The sequence below is a fragment of the Acanthochromis polyacanthus genome, chromosome 12, assembly GCF_021347895.1.
Source record: "Acanthochromis polyacanthus isolate Apoly-LR-REF ecotype Palm Island chromosome 12, KAUST_Apoly_ChrSc, whole genome shotgun sequence".
Taxonomy (NCBI): domain Eukaryota; kingdom Metazoa; phylum Chordata; class Actinopteri; family Pomacentridae; genus Acanthochromis; species Acanthochromis polyacanthus.
This window is the reverse complement of record NC_067124.1, coordinates 29,875,136-29,895,719: the sequence shown is the minus strand read 5'-3', so window position 1 is coordinate 29,895,719 and position 20,584 is coordinate 29,875,136. Positions and strand designations below refer to the sequence as shown.

The following is a 20,584-nucleotide window of genomic DNA, read 5'->3' as shown; positions in this document are numbered from 1 at the left end:
CGTAACTGGCTAACAACGCCCGCTAAAAGGAGAATTTAAGCTGACATTTGTCAACAAACGCCGCCATTTTTAAATTTTTTACATTTTATTCTTCTCTAAAAGCAAAAAGCGGCAAGGAACAAGCAAAGAAACTGAAGATAAATTGGATTAAATCCGCTGTATGTCGTCGGTGTCCGTTAAAATGACTTCACACCTGCCCGGTAAACGTTAATTTGAGGCACCTGGCCGAGGCTGGCTCTCCCAGTTCCCAGTTCTCCCAGCGTCTCTCCTTACTGGTCCTCCTCAGTGGACCCGGTGTGTCCCACAGGTGAAGAATACTGGACACACTAGGAGGGTTTAATTGACTGCGCGAAGATCCTGAAGCAGTGCCGAGAAAAAGCGAACAAAGCAAAACAGCGTCGAGAAAAGCCGAACAATGCCGAGAATAGCCGAGCAATGTCGAGTCAATAAATATGACTCAGCTGACATCAAAACTTAATTTCAACAGAATGTTAGGCTGTATACCAAAATAAATACATTATTATCATTATTATTATTATTGTAAAATAAATAGGACGGCATACAAATCTTTAACATACACTCATATACATAATAAATATTACTGTGCGATCTTAGCCTTAATATTTAAACATACTAGGCAAATTCGCATAACCAATCTTGTATTTCTATTTTCTTAAAGCCTTTTTGCTCAAAGGCAGTTTTGTTGTTGTTGTTTTAACTCTTCTGTACAGCACCTTGGTCAAGTCTCATTGTTTTAAAGTGCTTTATAAATGAATTTGATTAGACTCTTTTTGGTTATTTTGTGTCTGTTTGATCCTTTTGTGCCCTTTTTGTTAGTTTTGTGGTCATTTCATGCCTGTAGTCATTTTGGAGCCATTTGTGAACATTTTTTATCTTTTAATTTTGTTCCCCTCATTGTGTCTCTATTTGTGTCACTTTGCAACAGGAAATATTGTGTCGTTTCAGTTCAACTTTGCTCAAAGTTACCTGAAGCCTTTGGTTTGTTCAGTAGATCCTTCATATACGTGCTCACACTCACACAATAATTCAAAACAACAGATGAAATACTAAATACTTGCACCGTTGACATGATCTGGAGTTTGTATAAAAATAAAAACTAGAATTAGATTCATTTTTGGCTTTGATTTCATTGCATCATATTTAAACTGTTTTTTATATTTTGTTTTCCACTCATCACAAAATGCATTTAGTCCTATGTATGCTTTAATTTTGACAGAAATGTCTGATTTCTGGTTAATACTGAACCTCTAAAATGATGAAACAACATTTCATATAAATGAATAAATGAACTGATAAATGTGTGTTTTTCTACTCCAGGATAAATCAGCAGCACAGAGCTTTTGGCTTCAACGCTCTTTTATTTCAGTTTTTTTCTTATAAAAACAAACATTTACAACTGAAATCACAGCCAGATATAAATTACAACAGCAAACACAATTATCAGTTTTAAATACACTCGTCCCGTCTGCACTGGCTGCTCCAACTCGACGAATAAAACAGTCGACGGAGGTCAGTGAATTCCTTTAAATGTAGATCAGCGGCAGTCCGGTGCATTGAAACAGAATATACAGAATGGGGTTGTTTCATCAGTCAGATCTGCTGCACTGAAACGTCCTTCGCTCTCTGAACTTTCAGGTCCTCAGCACAGAAAACTAAACTCCGACAGCAGACGTCCACTTTGAGTCACTGATTGCAGAGACACAGCAGTTTAGCTCCGGGCTGCTCGGCTGCAGCACAAACTGATGTGAAAATCTCAAACTGCTCCTTTAATGAGAAACCAAGCAGCAGCTGAAACCTAGTTTTGTGCAGAAGATTAGAAGTTTGCATGAAGCTGCTTCTTTTTTTTAGAGTTTAAAGCTCTGATGATATTTACAGAATCTGCAAACACTCTTCAAACCACATTTTCCAGGTCGCATCTCAAAGAATAAAAGTTACCAAATTTAAATCACTTTTCTTTGATGAGTGCTTTTAAATATTCTGCAAATATCTCCTGCACAGAGGAGAGAGTTTTTAAATGAGATTCACACTGAATTTTATTTCTCAGAGTTTGATATCCTAAAATAAAAGAAAGAACACAAAAACGACATTTATGAGAAAGAAGCTGAAAAAAAGGTAGATTTTTAACTGTGTGTTTTGGGGCAGAAGGTTTAAGCGTCTTTAAGTAAATCGTTATTTTCGAGTTCAGCAAACAGACACAAACGAGGAGCTGGATCTGAAAATGAATTATTAGTTTCATCGACTCACCTTCAGCTCTAATTTAAAGAGTGAAAAGAAGATGTTTTTCTATTTCCAGTGTTTGTTTGTTGTTCTAAATTCAGGCTGACTGTGACTGAGCTTGACTAAAAATGGCAGGTTTGAATCTGCTGCTGCTGCCGAGGCGCCCTGGAGCAAACTGTTAGCAAACAAACAAACAAACAAACAAACAAGCAGACAGGAAGGTGAAACCAGGCGTCTTTTTCCTTATTTTGAAAGATCTTTTAGGGATTTACCAGATGCATTTTTCAAAGAAGCAGAGCTTTGTGTTGGTGGTTTTAGACAGGAGAATCTGAAGAAGAAATATTGGATGTTTTTGTTTTTCCAGCATGAAAATCCACCTTCCACAGAGATTATTTCACCCTCCAAACTCTCTAAAAGCACAGAACCTTTTGGAATGGAATCAGCAATTTGTTTGAGGAGTAATCAGTGTTTCTTCTAGGTTGTAGATAGGATGTGAACAAAAGAATTTATGATGTTTGGAGGAATGAAAACAATTGTGAGACAAACCAGTTGAGCTTCCAACAAGATTCTTAAAAAAAATCCAATCTTTCCTGTTTTGCTGAACTTAAATCTTTGAGAGCCGGTGATGAGGATGATCCAAGCGAATTCTTCACTTCTTGGCCGCTTTGATCAAATCAGAAAGAGTTCAAACTGTGCTGCAGTTTCATTTTAAAACAACCCAACAGCTTCTGGAAGATCCAAACTTTGAGGCAGCTCCTTGTGTTTGTTTCTCCAGTGGATTCTTAACTTCAGCTTCACGCTCAGCAGTGGGATCGACTTTTTGGAAGATTTCTGGAGTGTGAAGACTTCTGCTTCCTGTGTGTTTAAAGATGGATGCTGGTTACTTACCTTATTCCCTTTGAAAAACTGACCTTCGCTGCCTGGATCATCCTTACAGCCAAACACACGGAGACTTCTTTTTTAATCCTTACTTCACCTTTTTCCTCATAAAATCCTAAATGTCCTCCATGATCAAACTAAAAGTAGTGAATCCTGCAACTCTGTGGTTAAAACGTTCCCTCAAGCTCCTGCAGGTCAACAGGTTATCATCGTGTTGTGTAGTTAAAACAAAAACCGACCCTTCTAGACATGCAGCTTCTAACCGTTTCCTGCACAGATCACAGCTCAGTTTAGAAAAGTGCATTTCAGTCGAGTTTGTAGCTCCGTCTGCTGCTGCCAGATCGACTTTCAGGTTCTTTAATGGAGGCGTGGAGCAGCTGGATTCACACCGACGAGGCGACAGAGGTACAGAGGGCAGGAAGGGGCATGTTGCCCCGACATCCACCAGGAGGCAGCAGAGAGGTGAAGAACACGAGCAGGCGAAGGCAGCGGGGATCCAACACTGCAGGGAGGTTTTAGCTTCTTCAGCATTCAAGAGGCGGGTGGAAGCTGCGTCTGCAGTCGACGGCTTTGGGGCTCGGAGGCTGAGCTCGCTTCTTCCGGAGCTCCTCTCGACCCAGAGTGCCGCTGAGCCGGGAGTATGCCGCCTTGTACTTCTTATCGAACGCAGCTGCAGGCAGAGAAAACAGAATTATTATCTGGTTTGTTGTTCAACAAGGCTTCTGGGACGCCTGCAGTGGTGATGAAGCTGAAAAATTGGAGCCAGAAATCAGTTTTCTGTTTCTCTGAGACAATAACTGACATAAACCGGGTGTCAGATTTGAGTTACTACCTTTAAAAGCTCATCTGTGACTCTTTAATCAGACTATACAGCAGACCAGATCTACTAGAAAATGCCTGTTTATGTCATTAATATATACATTTGATCAAGTGAGAACAGGCCAGCTGGAAAAACATCATCAGGAAATGACAAATATGACGAAAACTGTTCTGAATAGAGGCTTTTTCAAACCCAAACAGATCAAAAATAGATTTTCTTTTAAGAAATTACTGAGAAATCAAACAGAAATGTGTTGCTGTATTTGTACCTTTCGTTTGTTTTTATATATTTTTTTGTCTTGTTTAACCCTCTGAATCCAAACACCTACTGTCGGGTTTCAGGCGTATGTTAGTATGTTGGTTAATGACACCATTTATCATCGAGAAACTGTAAAAACAGAATCAGATTTTCAATTTTCCAACCGTTGAACTAATTATCAGAGATGTGTTTTATAAATAAAATTAACCAAATTTGAGTTTAAAATTGTAATATTTAATCAAAATCACTATATTTTCAATGTCTGCTTCAAAAAAAATTTCCAAAATTGACCATTTACATAACAAATATGGTAAAAAAAAAAAAGATACATATTTCTAGGGTTGGACCCAAACATCCAAATATTCGGTCGTGATGGTGGTCTCCAAATATTTATTTTGAGATCCGAATATTCGGATTCTTAATCTGGATGAAACAAGTTGATTGTATAAAGGTTATTTCTTTTTATTATTAATAATAATAATAATAATAATACTCATAACAAATATAACAATAACTAGTAATCAGATACTTTCAGTGTGTTTTTTCCAGTGTAACGGTGTTGGATCCTGTGAGTTCTTCAGTCTTACCGACATGATCTTTGCCCATAGCTGCCAGAGTGAGGAAGAGGAACTCTCTGTACAGACTCCTGTCAAACACAAAACATGCAAACCAACGTTAAACAAGCAACATGACTTGTAAATATGGCGCCTGGTTGTTGCTGCTCACAGTGGTCAGCTCACCTCTGGATCCTCGGAGATCCCTGCTGTTTGGCCAGCGTGTCCAGGAAGAGCGTGACGGCCTTGTGCACCTCGTTCATGCCGACCCACCGCAGCACCTCCTCCAGGAAGGACAGCGTGAACGGGGTGTTTGTGTCGCCGCCAGCTGTAGTTTCCTCATCGGGACGCCACCTGGTGGACGGAGGAGGGGAGGAGCGGCGACACGGGACAGAGGAATCAGTGTCAAGGATCGTAAACGTTTGTATTTATGATGTAAACATCGTGACCAGATACAAGTATTTATCATGTATTCAGCAGTAACAGATACTAGTATGTGTGACATGTACACCATGTACACAGATACTGGTATTTATCATGTAAATGGCAGTAACCAGATACTAGTATTTATCATCTAATTCTCAGTCATTGCAAACTAGTATCTATCCCGTATACACCAGTAACAGATGTAAGTATTTGACCTGTAAACTTCAGCAGCCAGACACTAGTATCTGTCATGTAAACATCATTTCATCATGCCATGTTTGATGACAATAAAACCACTCTATTCTATTCTAATAACAGATACTAGTATTTAAGATCAGTCACCATATTAGTGTTTACACATATTGATTACTAACCAGATTCTAGTATTTATCATCTATCAATTAGTAACCAGGTGCTAGTCTTTATCAGGTAAACATCAGTACTAGATACTAGTTTTATCACATATTGATTAATAACCAGAAAATAGCATTTCCTACATAAATATCAGTACCCAGATACTAATATTTTCCGTGTGTTTTGTTTGTCTTACTGTGGATCCTCCAGAGGACGTAGAGCGGAGGCCACTGGTCAGTGTCGGGGGTCAGAGTGTCCCACAGAGTCGGACCCTCACTGCCGAGTTCTCCGACTGGGAAACAAACAGACACAATGAGATTTTTATAACAGTTGTTTGGCCAGAGAGACTTCCACCCGCAGAGGAACTGAATAGATCCTCCTCCTCTTGAACCACCGCAGCAGCTCATTGGCTGTTACCTGCGTGAACTGGCTGACCAGCGGCGATGCTCGGACCAGCTGCAGCAGGTTGTTGGGAGGCCGAGGCGCTGGAAGTACCACACCAGGTTCCAGAAGATGATGGAGTGGCTGTCCAGGAACTGAGGCTGGGCCAGCACCGACTCGCCCTCGTTCTCCAGCAGACTCTCCAGCTCCTTCCTCAGGACCAGAGGGCTCAGGTAAGCTACCGTCACCTGAGAGCACCGGCCCACCGACGAACCCTGAGGGAGTAACCAGATGCTAGTATTTATCATGTAAACATCAATAATCAGATACTAGTATTTACTGTAAACATCAGGAACTAGATATTAGTATTTATCATGTAAACATTAGTAACAGATACTAGTATTTATCATGTAAACATCAGTAAGCAGATACTAGTATTTATTGTAAACATCAGGAACTAGATACTAGTATTTATCATGTAACATCACTAAACAGATACTAGTATTTATCATGTAAAACATTAGTAACAGATACTAGTATTTATCATGTAAACATTAGTAACAGATACTAGTATTTATCATGTAAACATCAGTAAGCAGACAACACATAAATATCAGCATCAGTGACCCAGGTACTAGTATTGTCATGTAAACACAAGTAGACATCAGTATGTGCTACTAGTATTTGTTAGGTAAACACTAGTAACAGATACTGGTATTTATTAGTTAACATCAGTGACTACATACTAGTATTTATTAGGTTACATCAGTAACAAATACTAGTATTTAACAGTTAATATCGGTATCTAGATACTAGTATTCATCAAGTAAATGTCAGTGACTAGATAATAGTATTTACAAACATCAATAACATGTACTGGCACTCGTTAGGGGGCGGAGTCTGTCAGTGAGGCAGGAGTCATGCTGTTACGAGGTGTGAGAAAGTTGTTACCCGTGGTGGTTCTGCTGTTCTCCAGAGTAGCTGCTGGTCTCAGAGCTGGAGTCCTCACTCAGGCCATTGCATTGTGGTCGAGGGGAGGCGTCGTGAACACTGGGGGGCCGGACGGCGTTCTCCACCTCGTCCTCCATGTTCCAGTTACTGCGTTCAGCACTGAGAGGACAGAAGACACACCAGATTTACTCACAGGAAAATCTGTCATTTGGACTGCTTTTCAGGTGGGTTTTTAATTAATTAAAGGGTTTTAATGTCCAGCTTATGTACGAAATCTCATGTGTGGCTCAGACGTTCTTTCAAACTTTTAAGCGTGACATCTTTGAGTTTTTACAAAGAATGTCTGCAGTTAATTTCCTCGTCCCAATCCGATCTGAGTCACTTAATATTTAGTATCTGCTGATACTATTTTCTTAGACAATATACAGTTGAAGTAATTGCCATTAAAAGAGAATACTCTTCAACTGTTTCAAATGATCTATGCAGTTTGAGTGGCACAAGAATGTAGAGGTTAATTTTGTTTGAGTTGATTTTAAAGTTGTTAAAAATCTTAACTGAGGCGGGTTCTGTGCTCCAAAAAAAAAAAAGAGAGAAACAATTAGCTTAAATGATCTCTTTTCTTCTAGCCACGATTGTGCTGTTTCCACAGAGGTGCAGGACTTTATATTGCAGTGAAAAATGAGCCCACAGTGAGCAAAAAAATAAGACAGAAGCAAAAGAAAAAAAACCCCAGAAGCTGCTTAGAGGGTTAAATTTCAGCAGAGTAAAATAAAGACAATAGGCAGATTTTGAAAGCTGAGAAGCAAATATCCATTAAATATTCATTAGTTATTTATGTTGTGTTATATATGTATTTAATCAGAAAAAACAAATGTAAGTAATGAAATGATTGTGATATCCAATAAGAGTTTGTACCTGCTGATGGGTCCGAGGTCGCAGATCTCAGCATTCAGGAAGGGCACGAAGGAGGCGCAGCAGAACGGGCAGGACGAGTTCAGGTTGGAGTCGTCTGACGTCCAGCCGGCCATAATCTCCTCGTCGTAAACCAGCGAGTTGCAGCTGCGACACAGAGAGCAGCTGGACATCAACACCTGGACAGAGAGAGAGAGAGGAGGGACGGGTCAACAACCGAGACATCTGGCCCCAACAGAACCGTCCAAACAGCTGCAGCCCCTCACCTCCATCCCAGCACCCTCCTGGTTGGCGTCCCAGGACCTGCGCAGTGGATAGGCTGGACTAGGTGTGTCTGTCAGGTCCAGGTCGCTTCCTACAGACAGCGAGCTCTGAGAAAAGACCACATGGGAGCAGGTTAGTCAGGAAGTTACTGTCTGAACACCTAAACAGGTGAAAAGAAACAGTGACACAATAAACCATCCTGCTGCAAATGGTTCAGACCCATTTTTTCAACTGAATTGTCATCACCACATTACCAGGTTTAACCCTCTGAACACCAAGCAGTTCCTGGGTGTTTCTGACTCCTGCCTCATTTTTCGGCACAATGGGTCAATTTTTCACTCTAATATAAAGTCCTGGAAACAACACAAGTAGAGAGAACTCAGAAATGTCTCCTGTGGAGTAGGACACTGTTAGAATGACATATGTCATTTACTTTACAAAGATTGAAAAAAATTTTTTTTTTTTTACCCAAATGTCCACAAGTGTTATAAACAGTGGAAAAAATGGAGGCTCTACATACAGTAGATGTTTGACAATTTACATTACAAATATAACTCTTCCTTGCTCTGTGGAAACACTGCCTGCAGTTCAGCCGAAAATTAATATTTCACTCTTGTTTTCTGAAGCAATTTTGAAGAAATATTATAATTAACCACACCTGACGTGTACGTCAGCAGGGTTACTGCATTCACTTCGGTATCTGGCTGGCTGGGTAAGTATGTATGTGTGTATGTATATCCATTCAGATATCTCTGCAAGTGCTGAAGTCAGGATAATCAAACTTGGCACTGAAGATCGGTCTAAGGTCCCCTGCTCAGTTGTAGAGGTAGAGGTCAGCAGATCAAGGTAAAGGTCACAGAGGTCACTTAGCACATTTCTTGCATATTGCATCATTTGTATAGGAAGGGATATACGTAGGATGATCAAAATTGATACAGAGTATCATGCATGGGCGTGGTTCTGCCATCTACTGAGGGCTCGTCTAGTTTGATGCTCAGATTTGATTTTAAATATCACATGATATGTTCAAGGTCCTTTGCAAAGTAGAAAATCTGATGATTCTTTCTGAGTTTATTGTTCCTCGCTGATAAATGGTGTCATTTTGGTTTTGATTTTTAAAAACATACCATGCCTTTTAAATCTTCCAGCAAGTTTTGGGGTTCAGAGGGTAGAGGAAAGTTAATTAAAAGTCATCAGAACTACAGACATGAGCTTATCTCAGTTCTCTTTGTTCTGTCTCTCTTCAGAGGAAACTCTCAAGGAGGAACTCTTCCTGCTAAGATAAGACTTGTTGCATGTCTTTATAATTTTTTACCTGACTGCGCACGCAGACTGGGTGAATTATTTTAGAGGAACAAAAACAAAGATTATCTGATGATGCTGAAACATGCAGTCACCTCTGAGGTAGCGCTGACCAGCCTCTCCTTGGCTTTCAGCAGAGTTTCGGCCACTTGAGCTTTCCTGGACTGCCTCTGCTCCGACACTCTCCTACCGATTCCTCCTCCTCCTCCCGGTCGCCGGTCGTCCACACTGGCGGCTCGTCGCACCGACACTCTGTGTCTGGTCGGCGTGAGGAGCTGCTGTAACTTCCCTGCCAGCCCTCCTCGACTCGGGGACGACACGTTGTTGTAATTCTCATCTACGCCTTTGTTCCTGCCGCCTGAGTCTCGCGTTGCAGCAGGTCTGTAGGTCAAAGGAAACTTGTCAAATCAGGTGGAATAAAAACTGCTAACTTCAAAGCTGATGTCAGTTAATGACGACTGACCTGCCATCCCTCTCTGCAGGCTGACAGCTGCAGTCCAGCTCAGAGTCTGCCGATTCTGCGCACTCTTTGTAGAAGTTGGAGAGGCAAACCTCACTCCGCCGGACCAGAACTCCACAGGGAGGCGCTGGAGGAGGTGTGGAGGCATCTCGACGACCCAAAGGAGGTTTACGGGAGACGGCGTCCTCACAGCCATTGGTCCCTGCGTTACGGAGGATGGTCTTCTGACAGAGTTTGACCTCTGAGAAAGAAAGAAGACAAACAGAGAATCAGTAACAGATTCTAGTATTTATCAGGTAGTAGTCAGTGACAGATTCTAGTATTTATCAGGTAGTAGTCAGTGACAGATACTAGTATTTATCAGGCATATGCCAGTGACAGATAATGAGGATGTGGTTTGTTTCTTACTGTCGTTCGGCGTCTTCATGCTGTTCAGACTGTTGCTCTTCACCAACGGTCCGGTCAGAGATTCGTGACTGGAGCTTTCACTCAGACCGCTCCAGCTGGACTGACGAATCAGAGTTGAGTGGGGGCGGGGCCTCTGATCAGGGTCCATCATGGCTTCTTTAAAATAGAAATGTCAAACTCAGGCTAAAAAGTTGACTTTTCTTTTAAAGATATTAACATTCTCTGCCCCTCTCAGTAAAAGATCTGGGACAAGGATTGAGACTCACAGTATTCCACAGTTAATATTGTGATTTTAGACGTGTGTTGGTCTAGAGCCATAGTTTACAGATATTTATTACATATACTATGGCAATGCATAACACCTTCTAACCTGAAGGTATGAAAAAGGGACGATGTTCCAGACATCTACCTAAACCTGGATGGCGGCAAAATCTGGATTCATGATAAATATTCAGTTTTGTAAATTTGTAAAGCAAATAAAGCTACAAGGCTAAGTGTCACTTTATTATCGTAGCAGTGGCAGTGTAAAGTAATGTCTCTATGTAGCTCCTCTGTGTCAGCTGCCTTTCCTTTGGCTACAACTACAAAAAAATACAATATATTAGCATGAAGCAGCAGAAACTGGAAGTAGAAAAACTTCTAAACTGTGATTTTATTAGTGATCAATGATCAGTCTAGCCTGAATAATTTTACCACTGAAATACTTCTGACCTCCTCGCGACCCCACGGAGCCACTCTTCTGCCGCCGTTTGATTGGCTGCCTGAACTGGGCCACAGCCAATAGGACGTTCCTCAGCTTGGCCCAGCGGAGACGTCCACCCTGATTGGTGGACGGCCACTTGCTCTCCAGCACTGCCTGAGGAGAGAGGACACTTGATCACATCACTGATAAATGCACACATGGACTTCAAAAGACAACTTAAGTGAGCTTTTTGTTTTAGAAATGGGTAAATACACAATGACAAACACACATGTGAAAGTGTGTGTGTGTTTCTGTGTGTTGGACCTTGTTGTAGTATCCGTAGGTGATGGTGTTGGGAGTTATTCCAGCCTTCTTCATTTCCAGCAGGACTCGAACGGCAAGAACCGGCTGACCGTACTGACCACACAGCTGCATCAGGATGCGGTAACACACCTGCAGCACACAAAGAGACACACACAGAGGTCATCACATTAGCTACATTTACAGGCTCAAAACACTTCCTATTTCTACTAAGCTGTCCACGTCACATTTCGGTCATTTACATCTTTGTGTGGTCATTGTGCGTCCCCTTTTGGTCATTTTCAGGTTTTTTTTGTAGTTCTGTGTAACATTCACGGACTGAAGGTTTCTACAGGGGGCAGATGATGGAGCTCATCATCAGAAGATCAACACATCAAGCGTTGTTCACCAACACAATTTTGTTCTTTCTGTTTGTTTTGCATTCAGTTTTCGTCCATTTTGTGTCACTTTTTGTTCATTTACTATGTTCTAGCATTGCGTTTTGGTTGTTTGACATTTATTTGTGTTCGTTTTGACAAACATACTGGTCATTCTACGTATTTTTGTGGTAGTTTTGCATCACATTTGGGTTGTTGTATATTTGGTTGTCGTCACTTTGCATCATATTTCAATATTTCACTGCTACTATGTGACACATTTTGGTCGTTTTATGTCTTTGTGCTTGACTTGCCTCATATTTTAGTCATTCATTATTGTTTTGTAGGAATTTGGCTTCAAATTTTGGTCTTTTGTCATGTACTTGTGGTGGTTTTGTGTCACTTTTTAGTAGTTTTACATCTTTTTTTGTAGTTGTCTTGGATCACATATTGGTCATTTTACATCTTTTTGTATTATGAGACGCATTTCTGACATTATACACCTTTTGCGATTGTTTTGAATCACATTTCAGTGTTTTACATCTTTTTTTTTAAGTATTTTGTCTCACATTTGCATTGTTTTGCATTGCTTGTTTAGCATATTTGGGTCATTTTGTGTCTCACTTTGATCAGTTTGCATTTCAGTTACTATTTTCAACACTGTGTGGAAACCACTTTTCCTGCTATGACAAATCAAAAACGCCACAGTGGTGACTCTGTCTTTGTCTCACCTCGTCCGGCAGCACCACCTTCCGGTTCTCCATGTGTTTGAGGACATCGTAGGCCGTGTGCAGGGTTCGTACTTTGGCGGTCTCGGCCCGGACGAAGGTGGGCAGGTAGATGAACCAGAGGCCGTAGCAGTGACCCAGTAGGCACTTGGACCACATGTCCGGTACCGCTGAGTACTTCTGAGCTCGCTTCTGGGCCAGTTTGATCTCCTGCAGGGGTCACATGAGGACATCGGGTCAGGTTCAGACACAGACAGAACTTTATCATTCAATGCTTGACAGTTTTTCAACCCCTTCCTGTAGCGCCCCCTGATGAGTGGAGGCTAACATCTACAGTTTGATTCCATGTAAGCAGCTTGTTTCTCTCTATTGAATCAAGAAATCATTTTGCGTGCGAGTGTGTGTGTTTGCGCTTCACATAATTAGACAAGCATTCATCTTATTTGCTTCAAACTAGGTGGGTGAATTTCAGTAGATCCAAAGAAGTGCTATGTCAAGTGTGAAATTGTTTGGACAAGTGGTTCTTGAGAAAAATAAAAAGACAAAATGGATGTAAGATGGTGACAACAGCTGCCATCAATTGTTCTGCCCTTCAACATTTTCCATTTATATTAACGGCCATATATGAGTGATAAAACTATTAAAACTAATGATACAAACTGTTATTATAGTCTGTAAATAGTTCCTTTGCCCCACAGTGATGCACCAGTACATTTACGACTAATTTTTCATATTTTTTAGTTGTTCTACATCACATTTTGTTCATTTTGCATCTTTGTGGTTGTTTTGTGTCACATATGGTTATTTTGTATGTTTTTGTAGGCATTTTGTGTCACATTTTGGTTATTTTGTGTGTTTTTGTAGGCATTTTGTGTCACGTTTCGGGCATTTTACACACAAATACCGCGAGCAGCGGAGCTTCTACAGCTGATCGCCGCTGCTTGGGACACACGTCTCAATTCTGATCACAGATGTATTAAAAATGACTCCGAGACACACACGTTTTGCACACACTGTTGAAATCTGGCTGGCACAACCATGTCCGACCAGTAGTGAAAACGCGGAAATGCCCGGCAGCAGCCGACCACGCGAGTTTGGTGTTGCGGTGACTGACTGGCTTGGCTCCGTGCCAAATCAAATTTTCAAAATCATCTGGTGGGCCAGATATTATTCCTGACGGGCCAGTTTTGGCCCGCGGGCCGCCAGTTGCCAACCACTGCCTTAGAGCATCATTAGAAGGGAATGCCGGTGAAAAAGAGCCCTGTTGCTAACTTGTCAACATTTATATCTATCTGAATCTCAATTCATGCGCATTGTTCCTTTAAAATTGATTAATTTAATGTTAATCTATTAACACTGCACTGAGATGTTTACAGGAGAAGATATTCAGAGTTAAACGGACGTCTTGCTGACTTGTTTTCCTTCTGCTACCCAGATCTGAAAATAACTTTAGTACCCGTCATACTCACACAGTCTGTGGCTTCTGAATATTAAATGAGTGGTGAAATATTCATAACAATTCATTAAATTAAAATGATTCAGTCAGACGGTTAACAAGACTCTTCATTCAGAGGAAACTGGGTCACAGTGGAAAATTGAACTAAGAAGGTTCCAGTTTGAGATTTGAGAAAATTCTTTTATTAATTTTTGTAGAGTCAAAGCTTTAGCTCTACATAAGTTGTCCTGAATCAACTGTGCTGTGGCATCTAGACCTCCATATTTATGGTAACTACGTTAAGTTTCATAATTTATAAAACCACAGCGTCTGGTTTTATTACTACAGTAGTTAGGTTTTTCTTCACAGTTAATAACACAGTAGGATCTCAGCCTTAATAAGCATTACAGCCACGTAAAGTAGCCTTTTACGTTACTTTTGTCGAGCTTATGTTCCTGTATAATCTTTTTTTTTTTAACGGAGGGCACTTTGTTGCAACTATTGTTGTCTTAAATCTGCTTTCATAAAAATTGTCTAAATAAATATCTTATTAAATTGCATGTTTAAGATTCTATTTGTTTGAATTTTCGTTTCATATTTGTATAATTTGACATTAGTGCAAAAAGTGCTTTAAAAACATGCTATACAAATACAGTTGTTATTATGAATTACAGAACAACAGCAGCCCTTAAACACTTCTAATTTCACAGATTTGCAGCTTGTAAGTTATCACTGATTCTGCATTTATTCAATCAAAAATCTGTCAGGATCTGTTAAGAGCAGAGGTTGCCGCTGGCATTTAAAACTGACGTTTTGTGCTGACAAAACTGACATTTAATAAGTGAGGTTAAAGCAGCTGCAAAACCTGCAGAGCTGCTTACTGATATTTTTTTTTAATTGTAGACAGGATAATATATGCTCAGGGTCCTTATCTCACCTGTTTGGTGCGTCGGGGAGCGGGGCTGCTGGGGGCGCTGCCTTTGGTCGGGACTCTTAGCTGGTCCTGGGGTTGATCGAAGAGCTCTGGTTTCAGGGTGGGGAAAGTCTCATAACTGGAAACACGAGAGCAAAATTAAACATCTTGTGAACAGACTGAAAAGGCAAAACAATTCTACTTTAAAATGGACCAAAATGGTTCAACATTTGTAAAATGTCAATAACGTATACTTTTTAAAAAGTGTATAATCTTTAAATAAGGGTGGTATTGTGGCCCCATAGGTTCCTGTAACTTCATATATACATGAATAGATCCGTATTTCCTACTAAAAATACAGTCTTTGGTTGAAATTTTACAAACTTTTGAGGCTTCACACATCTGTAGGATTTCATGTGAAAGTATTTCTGGGGCTACTGAACCCTTTGAGTGACTTTCCTGGTTTATTTTGTAAGAAAAATTTGAAAAAAGACCAGATCTGAAAATCACAACAATACTCATTTTTGGTCCCAAAATAACAAATAAACAAATTTACACTAAAATGTGAGAAAGTTAAGCAACACATTTTCTGAGTTCTGTCAGAACAAACATGGACTGACTGTGTTTCTGAAGATATGCATGTTTAGCACGAAGCTAAAACACAACCTGAACTACATCAGTTCAAATGTTGATGCTGATTTCGTGTCTGCTGTTGGTTGTTTTGTGTGTTTGCTTTTTTTCTGTGTTTCTTGGTGGCCATTTTGTGACTGCCAAGGCTTTTTGTGGTTGCTTTGTGCCTCTCTGTGGTGATTTTGTGTCTCTTTGTGGTGATTTTGTGTCTCTTTGTGGTTGTTTTGTGTGGTTTTGTGTCAACTGTTCAGTCCAGGTGGATCTGTACCTGTAGAGGGCAGGACACTCGGACCCGTCGGGTTCCTGCGGTTCTTCAGGAGGCATGATGAACACGGTGTGTTCTCCGCTGTGAGTCTCGTCCAGGTCGACCAGCCTCACCTCCTCTGGCTTCTCCACATCCACCTGCTCACAACAATAACAACACAAACTCTTCTTTACCATCAGCTCAAAATGTGCAGCTGTATTCTGTTCTGCAGCTGGAGAGGAAACATTCTGACCTTCTGGACGCACTCATCGAAGAACTCGAGGCAGGCGTGCCGGTCGCTGACGAAGGAGCACTCCTGGATGAACTGAGTGAACATCTGAGTCTTTGTCAGCTGAGTGTAGAACTTCTGTTGCGTTCGATCGCGAGACTTTAGGAAACCTGCAGGACGACAACAAGACACTCTTCAAACCATAAACACTGTACAATCCGTCTCTGAAATAAGATAACAGCTGCTCTGGCATCATCACAAAAACTGACAGAAGAAGCATCCAAACCTGAAGCAGACAGACACATTACTTAAACTGAAGTAGTAAGAAAAAAATCCTCCTCAAAACAGAACTCTAAAATCTCCAACAAGTCTGTTTGATTGGCAGGATGGGTAAAAATCTAGCTGTGTGAGTGAAATCTTTAAGACTTCAAGACCATTTAAGTTAGTAAATAAAAACACACCACATATTTGTCTCACAGATTCCTCTGACTGGTTCTTTAAATGTTTCCCAGATCAGATGGGGAGATGCTGCATTTTGTAAAAGTTCTATGGTTTTCTCTTCATTTAGTAATTCTTGTTAAATAGTTTTGTGTCTCTGTGGTCAACCTGCATCATTTTCTGGTCTTTCTGTGAGTTTTTGCAGTCACTTCACTTTTTCGTGTTACTTTTGCTTCTCCTTTTCACCGTACTGTCCACTTTGCACTGTCAGAATAAACACACGTAAAAAGTCTTAAGCTTTTGTAAACTACTAGTTTTTGAGAAGAGCGCACCCTGAAGGTTGAAGAGCGAGCTGCAGTCGGTGGCGGTGTCGGATGGCGCCTGCGTGATGGGCAGCAGGAAGGTTCGGTATCCTCGCAGCAGGCAGCTCATGAAGCGCAGGAAGGCCTCCTGGATCTCCAGCTCCAGCTGCTTCTGACGGCGGTAGATCTGATCGTAGTCGGTCAGCAGGAACTCCAGCGTCGCCTCCTCTTGGCCGGGAGTGCAAACTGAAGCCACCAGAACAAGAGGCAGTGAGAACACAGTACACAAGTATTCACGTTCTGTCTTTGACTTTCACTTTCAGGCTACTTTATACTTCTGTAGCTGGAAAATATGGAGTCGTTTACCAAAGTATGTGTCTGAAGTACAGGAGGCTGCAGTTTCAGAAGCACAACCATAGGATTACGTTTCTAGGTGTCAGGGCCTCCTCCCCCTCCATCCCTGCCTCAGCCCCCACCTGACCCCCTCTTTCCTCTCTCCCCCTCACTCTCTCTTCCCTCCGTCTCCAGTGGAGCTGTCCTCCACAGCTGCCGGCCATTTCTAATCAGTCTCATCCACAGAACTCCGGGCAGCTGCAGTGAGGCACACCTGGTCATCATCATCCTCACAATAAACGCTGCTCACACAGTCTACACTCTGCCAGATCGTAAACGCTGACCCTTCAGTCAGTTGCTCTAGCCAACCAAGTACCTTAGTTGGTGGAAAAATGTCTTGTTCTAACCGTGTTCTCTGCTCTGCCTAGCTGCCCGGTGTCTCCGACCCAATCCTGCCTTCTGAAACCCCGGATCCCCTGTCCACCCAGACCTCCCCTCCTGGTCCTCCCCAAACCCCTACATGGATCTCTCCCCCCGTCTTGGAAGGTCCCTGCTCCACCAAACCAGTGCTCATCCTGCCCACCACCCAGTACAACCGGCCTGTGCTTCCCCACTGGAATCAGAACTGTGCGTCTGTGGGCGAAAAAAACTCCCGTGTGGAGTAAACAAGAGTTTGCCAAAAGAAAAACTAAGGTCCAAGACAGGTGGTCCTGAAAACGCAGCCTCCTGTGCTGCAGACTGATGCTACTCCTGTTTACGCTGCCTCACGTATTCGGCGGTTCACTCACTCTTCTCCAGCGTCTTGTGGAGGTTGGTGAGGGTGTTGAACAAAGTCTTGCCGTGCTTCCTGGGTAACGATCGCCATGACAACGGCTTTTTATCCTCGGACCTGAACCGAGACAGTGAGACAAAGAAATCACGAAGATGAACAACATTTGGTATTGATTTGTGAGTAACTCATTGCCATTCTAACTGTGTCACACTGCACAGAAGACGTTTCTAAGTTCTGTCTCCTTCTAGTCATGGTTGTTGTTTCCATAGAGGTGCAGGACTTTATACTGCAGTGAAAAATGTGCCGTTCAGACGATTAGGAGTTGCGGTGTGTGGCGACGAACTCACTGGAAGATGGTGTTGGTGTCGAGGTCAACACACACGACGTCGGTTGGGGGGTCGTACAGGTCGAAGTAGCTGGAGTGGACGCCCACGATGAAGGGCACCGGCGCCAGCAGCACGTCGGCCATCTGCAGCGGACACAGCGGGATGTAGGGGCAGGACCAGAGCAGGGGGAAGCTCATCTGGAGGGACGAACAAAGCATTTATTAGCAGATTAAAGTCACCATCAGCCTCCTCCTGGCCTTTAAGAAATCCTTTTGCACTTCACTGTGACTGGAAGAGATGTGAATATGAATTTTTGAAAATAATATGAAGTTTCAACCATCAAAATTTTATAACTGGATGTTTTTGCTCTTTGCTGTTCTTCCACTGCAGCTACACCTTCAGACTGATTTCTAATTAATCTCTGAACATCCTGAGGACTGGAGATTTTGTCACCCTTTGAATAGAGATCTTGCATGGACTTTTATTAAAGCAACACAGGATTACAGCATAATAAACCTGTCCGTGGGCATACAGACACCAGATTACCTACTTTTTAACTCCTCGTATAAATATTTTAGCTGTTTTCAGATGTTTAAATGACTGAAATAACACCTGCTGGTCATTAAAAAGGCAAACAACTGTAGCTACAGAGATGTTGGTTTATTTATTCACATCTGGTACTACAAGTCAAATTTTATTTCTTCAGTTTTCAGAGTCAACTTTTTAAAAGTGTTTCTTTGCTTCATACGTCTCATGTGAAACATTTTTTTACTGCTTGCTGCCTTTAAAACAGTCCAGTTTATGCATCTCAAATCATCAGGGGACTTCTGATGATGTTCTGTTTCTGAGATGAATATTAAAAACAGAAGATTATTTTTCTTGTTTTTCACACATTTGATCTATTTGTCCACTATTGCAGATTCTGAATCAAGTAAAAACTTCAAGTGAAAGTTATAATTTCAGGCAAAGCAATAAAACCTGCTGAAAGTAGGTCAACAGGCAATTTAATAAAAAATACATCTTGCAAAGTATTTGACTTATCAGGCTATAATTTCACAAATATCCATATTTTATACAATAAAAATCTTAGCTAAATCAAATGTGATCAAACAGAAATTGCTATAAAAAATTTGATGATTTGAGATGGAATGACCTTGTAGAGCTTCAACTAATAATAATTTTTTTATTACAAATAAATGTGCCAAAAAGTACAAACTTTTCCAGTAACTTATGAGCAACAAAAGCCACATGTTCTCACATCGAAGAGCCTCCAAATCAGCAAATGTTTTACATTTTATTTTTTCATTATTCAACTCTTCTGTCACTGCAGCTGCAAAACACAATGCACACTGATACACTACTCAAACAACAAGAAGATCATGAAAAACTTCAAAATTTTAGAATCAGTTCTCTAAGAGAGTGAAATTTTTATATATTAGACTCAGTGGATGTAACATGAAAATTTCAAGATGTTTTTTTTGGTTTTAATTTTGTTGATAATGCCTTATAGCTCACAAAAATAAGAAATGCGGGCTTTCAAAATACCATACCACAGACTGATCGCCATCACACCACACATCACTCATGCAGAAATTTGTGTTAAAAATATTAAGCGTATAAATGCACATACCTTTTAGATGTTGAACATTTCTGTATTGTAAATCCCTTTTTTGATCAATTTTAGGAAATCTACAATAATTTGAGGCCCTGTTTTTCATGAGCTATAAGTCAAAATAATCAAAATTAAAGCCAAAAAAGGCTTGAAATATTTCACTTTATATGTGATGAGTCTAGAATACAATGAATTTCCATTTCTTAAATAACTGATAGAAAATATGTAACTTTTTTCCAATGTTTATATTTTTTGAGATGCTGTAGTATGTTTGTTTTTGTGTGTGTGTTTATGTGTGTGTGTGTGTGTGTGTGTGTGTGTGTGTGTGTGTGTGTGTGTGTGTGTGTGTGTGTGTGTGTGTGTGTGTGTGTGTGTGTCTTACAGAGACGAGGGCTTCGCTGACGGATGTGAGGACGTCGGGTCGCAGCGAGTGCAGCAGCAGCTTTTGTTCGGTGAGGACGGTGAGCAGCAGCGTGCAGGCGTTCTCTGGACCGAGGTTCTGCAGCAGCTTCAGAAAGCTTGCACCGCTGTTACACAAAGATAACAGTTTACACTCAAGCTCCACCCACCCAGGACGACCCGGTTCACAAAACAACTGCACTACCCGTTAGCTTAGTCATGTCTGAATGAGAAATTAACTAGCTGAATGATTTCTTTCTGAGAGTGACGTGTTCAGATCAGTCTCACGTCTGTCTGAGGCAGGATGTTGTTAGCTTAGCTTAGCTTAGCATAAAGGCTGCAAACGTAACAGCATGACTCTGTCGAAACACCAAAAATACATCTGACTCTGTGAAACTTCCTTCACCCAGTGAATCTGAGGGCTCACAAACAGGAATGAAGAGCATGTTTGTTTGTTTTCAAATGTCAAAAAGACATCAGTTGTCAGCCAGACACTGAAATCAAATGGAATCACCAAATTTTCAACAGCCCAGTGGTCCTTAAACTAATCATTTGTCACATTTAGGCATGAGAAAAATCATGATATATAATGTCTCATTCCAAAAATTCGTCAACAATAAAACCGTTTACACCATACCGATCCTGTTAAAAAGATTG

General features: G+C 41.1%; 1 protein-coding gene across 1 annotated transcript in view; it reads right to left on the bottom strand.

Moving 5' to 3' along the window:
• Positions 1–1,359: 1,359 nt before the first annotated feature.
• The window catches only part of LOC110963919 (DENN domain-containing protein 4B), a 38,922-nt gene continuing 19,697 nt past the window's right edge, over positions 1,360–20,584 (bottom strand). Inside the window, 26 exon segments of the mRNA XM_051956762.1 lie at positions 1,360–3,787; positions 4,783–4,841; positions 4,936–5,057; positions 5,059–5,088; positions 5,090–5,103; positions 5,726–5,794; positions 5,797–5,821; positions 5,947–5,999; positions 6,002–6,185; positions 6,538–6,551; positions 6,884–7,020; positions 7,777–7,952; positions 8,040–8,144; positions 9,435–9,720; positions 9,803–10,040; positions 10,208–10,363; positions 10,919–11,063; positions 11,214–11,342; positions 12,298–12,504; positions 14,667–14,781; positions 15,541–15,674; positions 15,770–15,915; positions 16,516–16,731; positions 17,607–17,707; positions 17,938–18,113; positions 19,911–20,055. Coding sequence (XP_051812722.1) covers positions 3,642–3,787; positions 4,783–4,841; positions 4,936–5,057; positions 5,059–5,088; positions 5,090–5,103; positions 5,726–5,794; positions 5,797–5,821; positions 5,947–5,999; positions 6,002–6,185; positions 6,538–6,551; positions 6,884–7,020; positions 7,777–7,952; positions 8,040–8,144; positions 9,435–9,720; positions 9,803–10,040; positions 10,208–10,363; positions 10,919–11,063; positions 11,214–11,342; positions 12,298–12,504; positions 14,667–14,781; positions 15,541–15,674; positions 15,770–15,915; positions 16,516–16,731; positions 17,607–17,707; positions 17,938–18,113; positions 19,911–20,055 — 3,328 coding nt within the window. The 3' untranslated portion in view covers positions 1,360–3,641.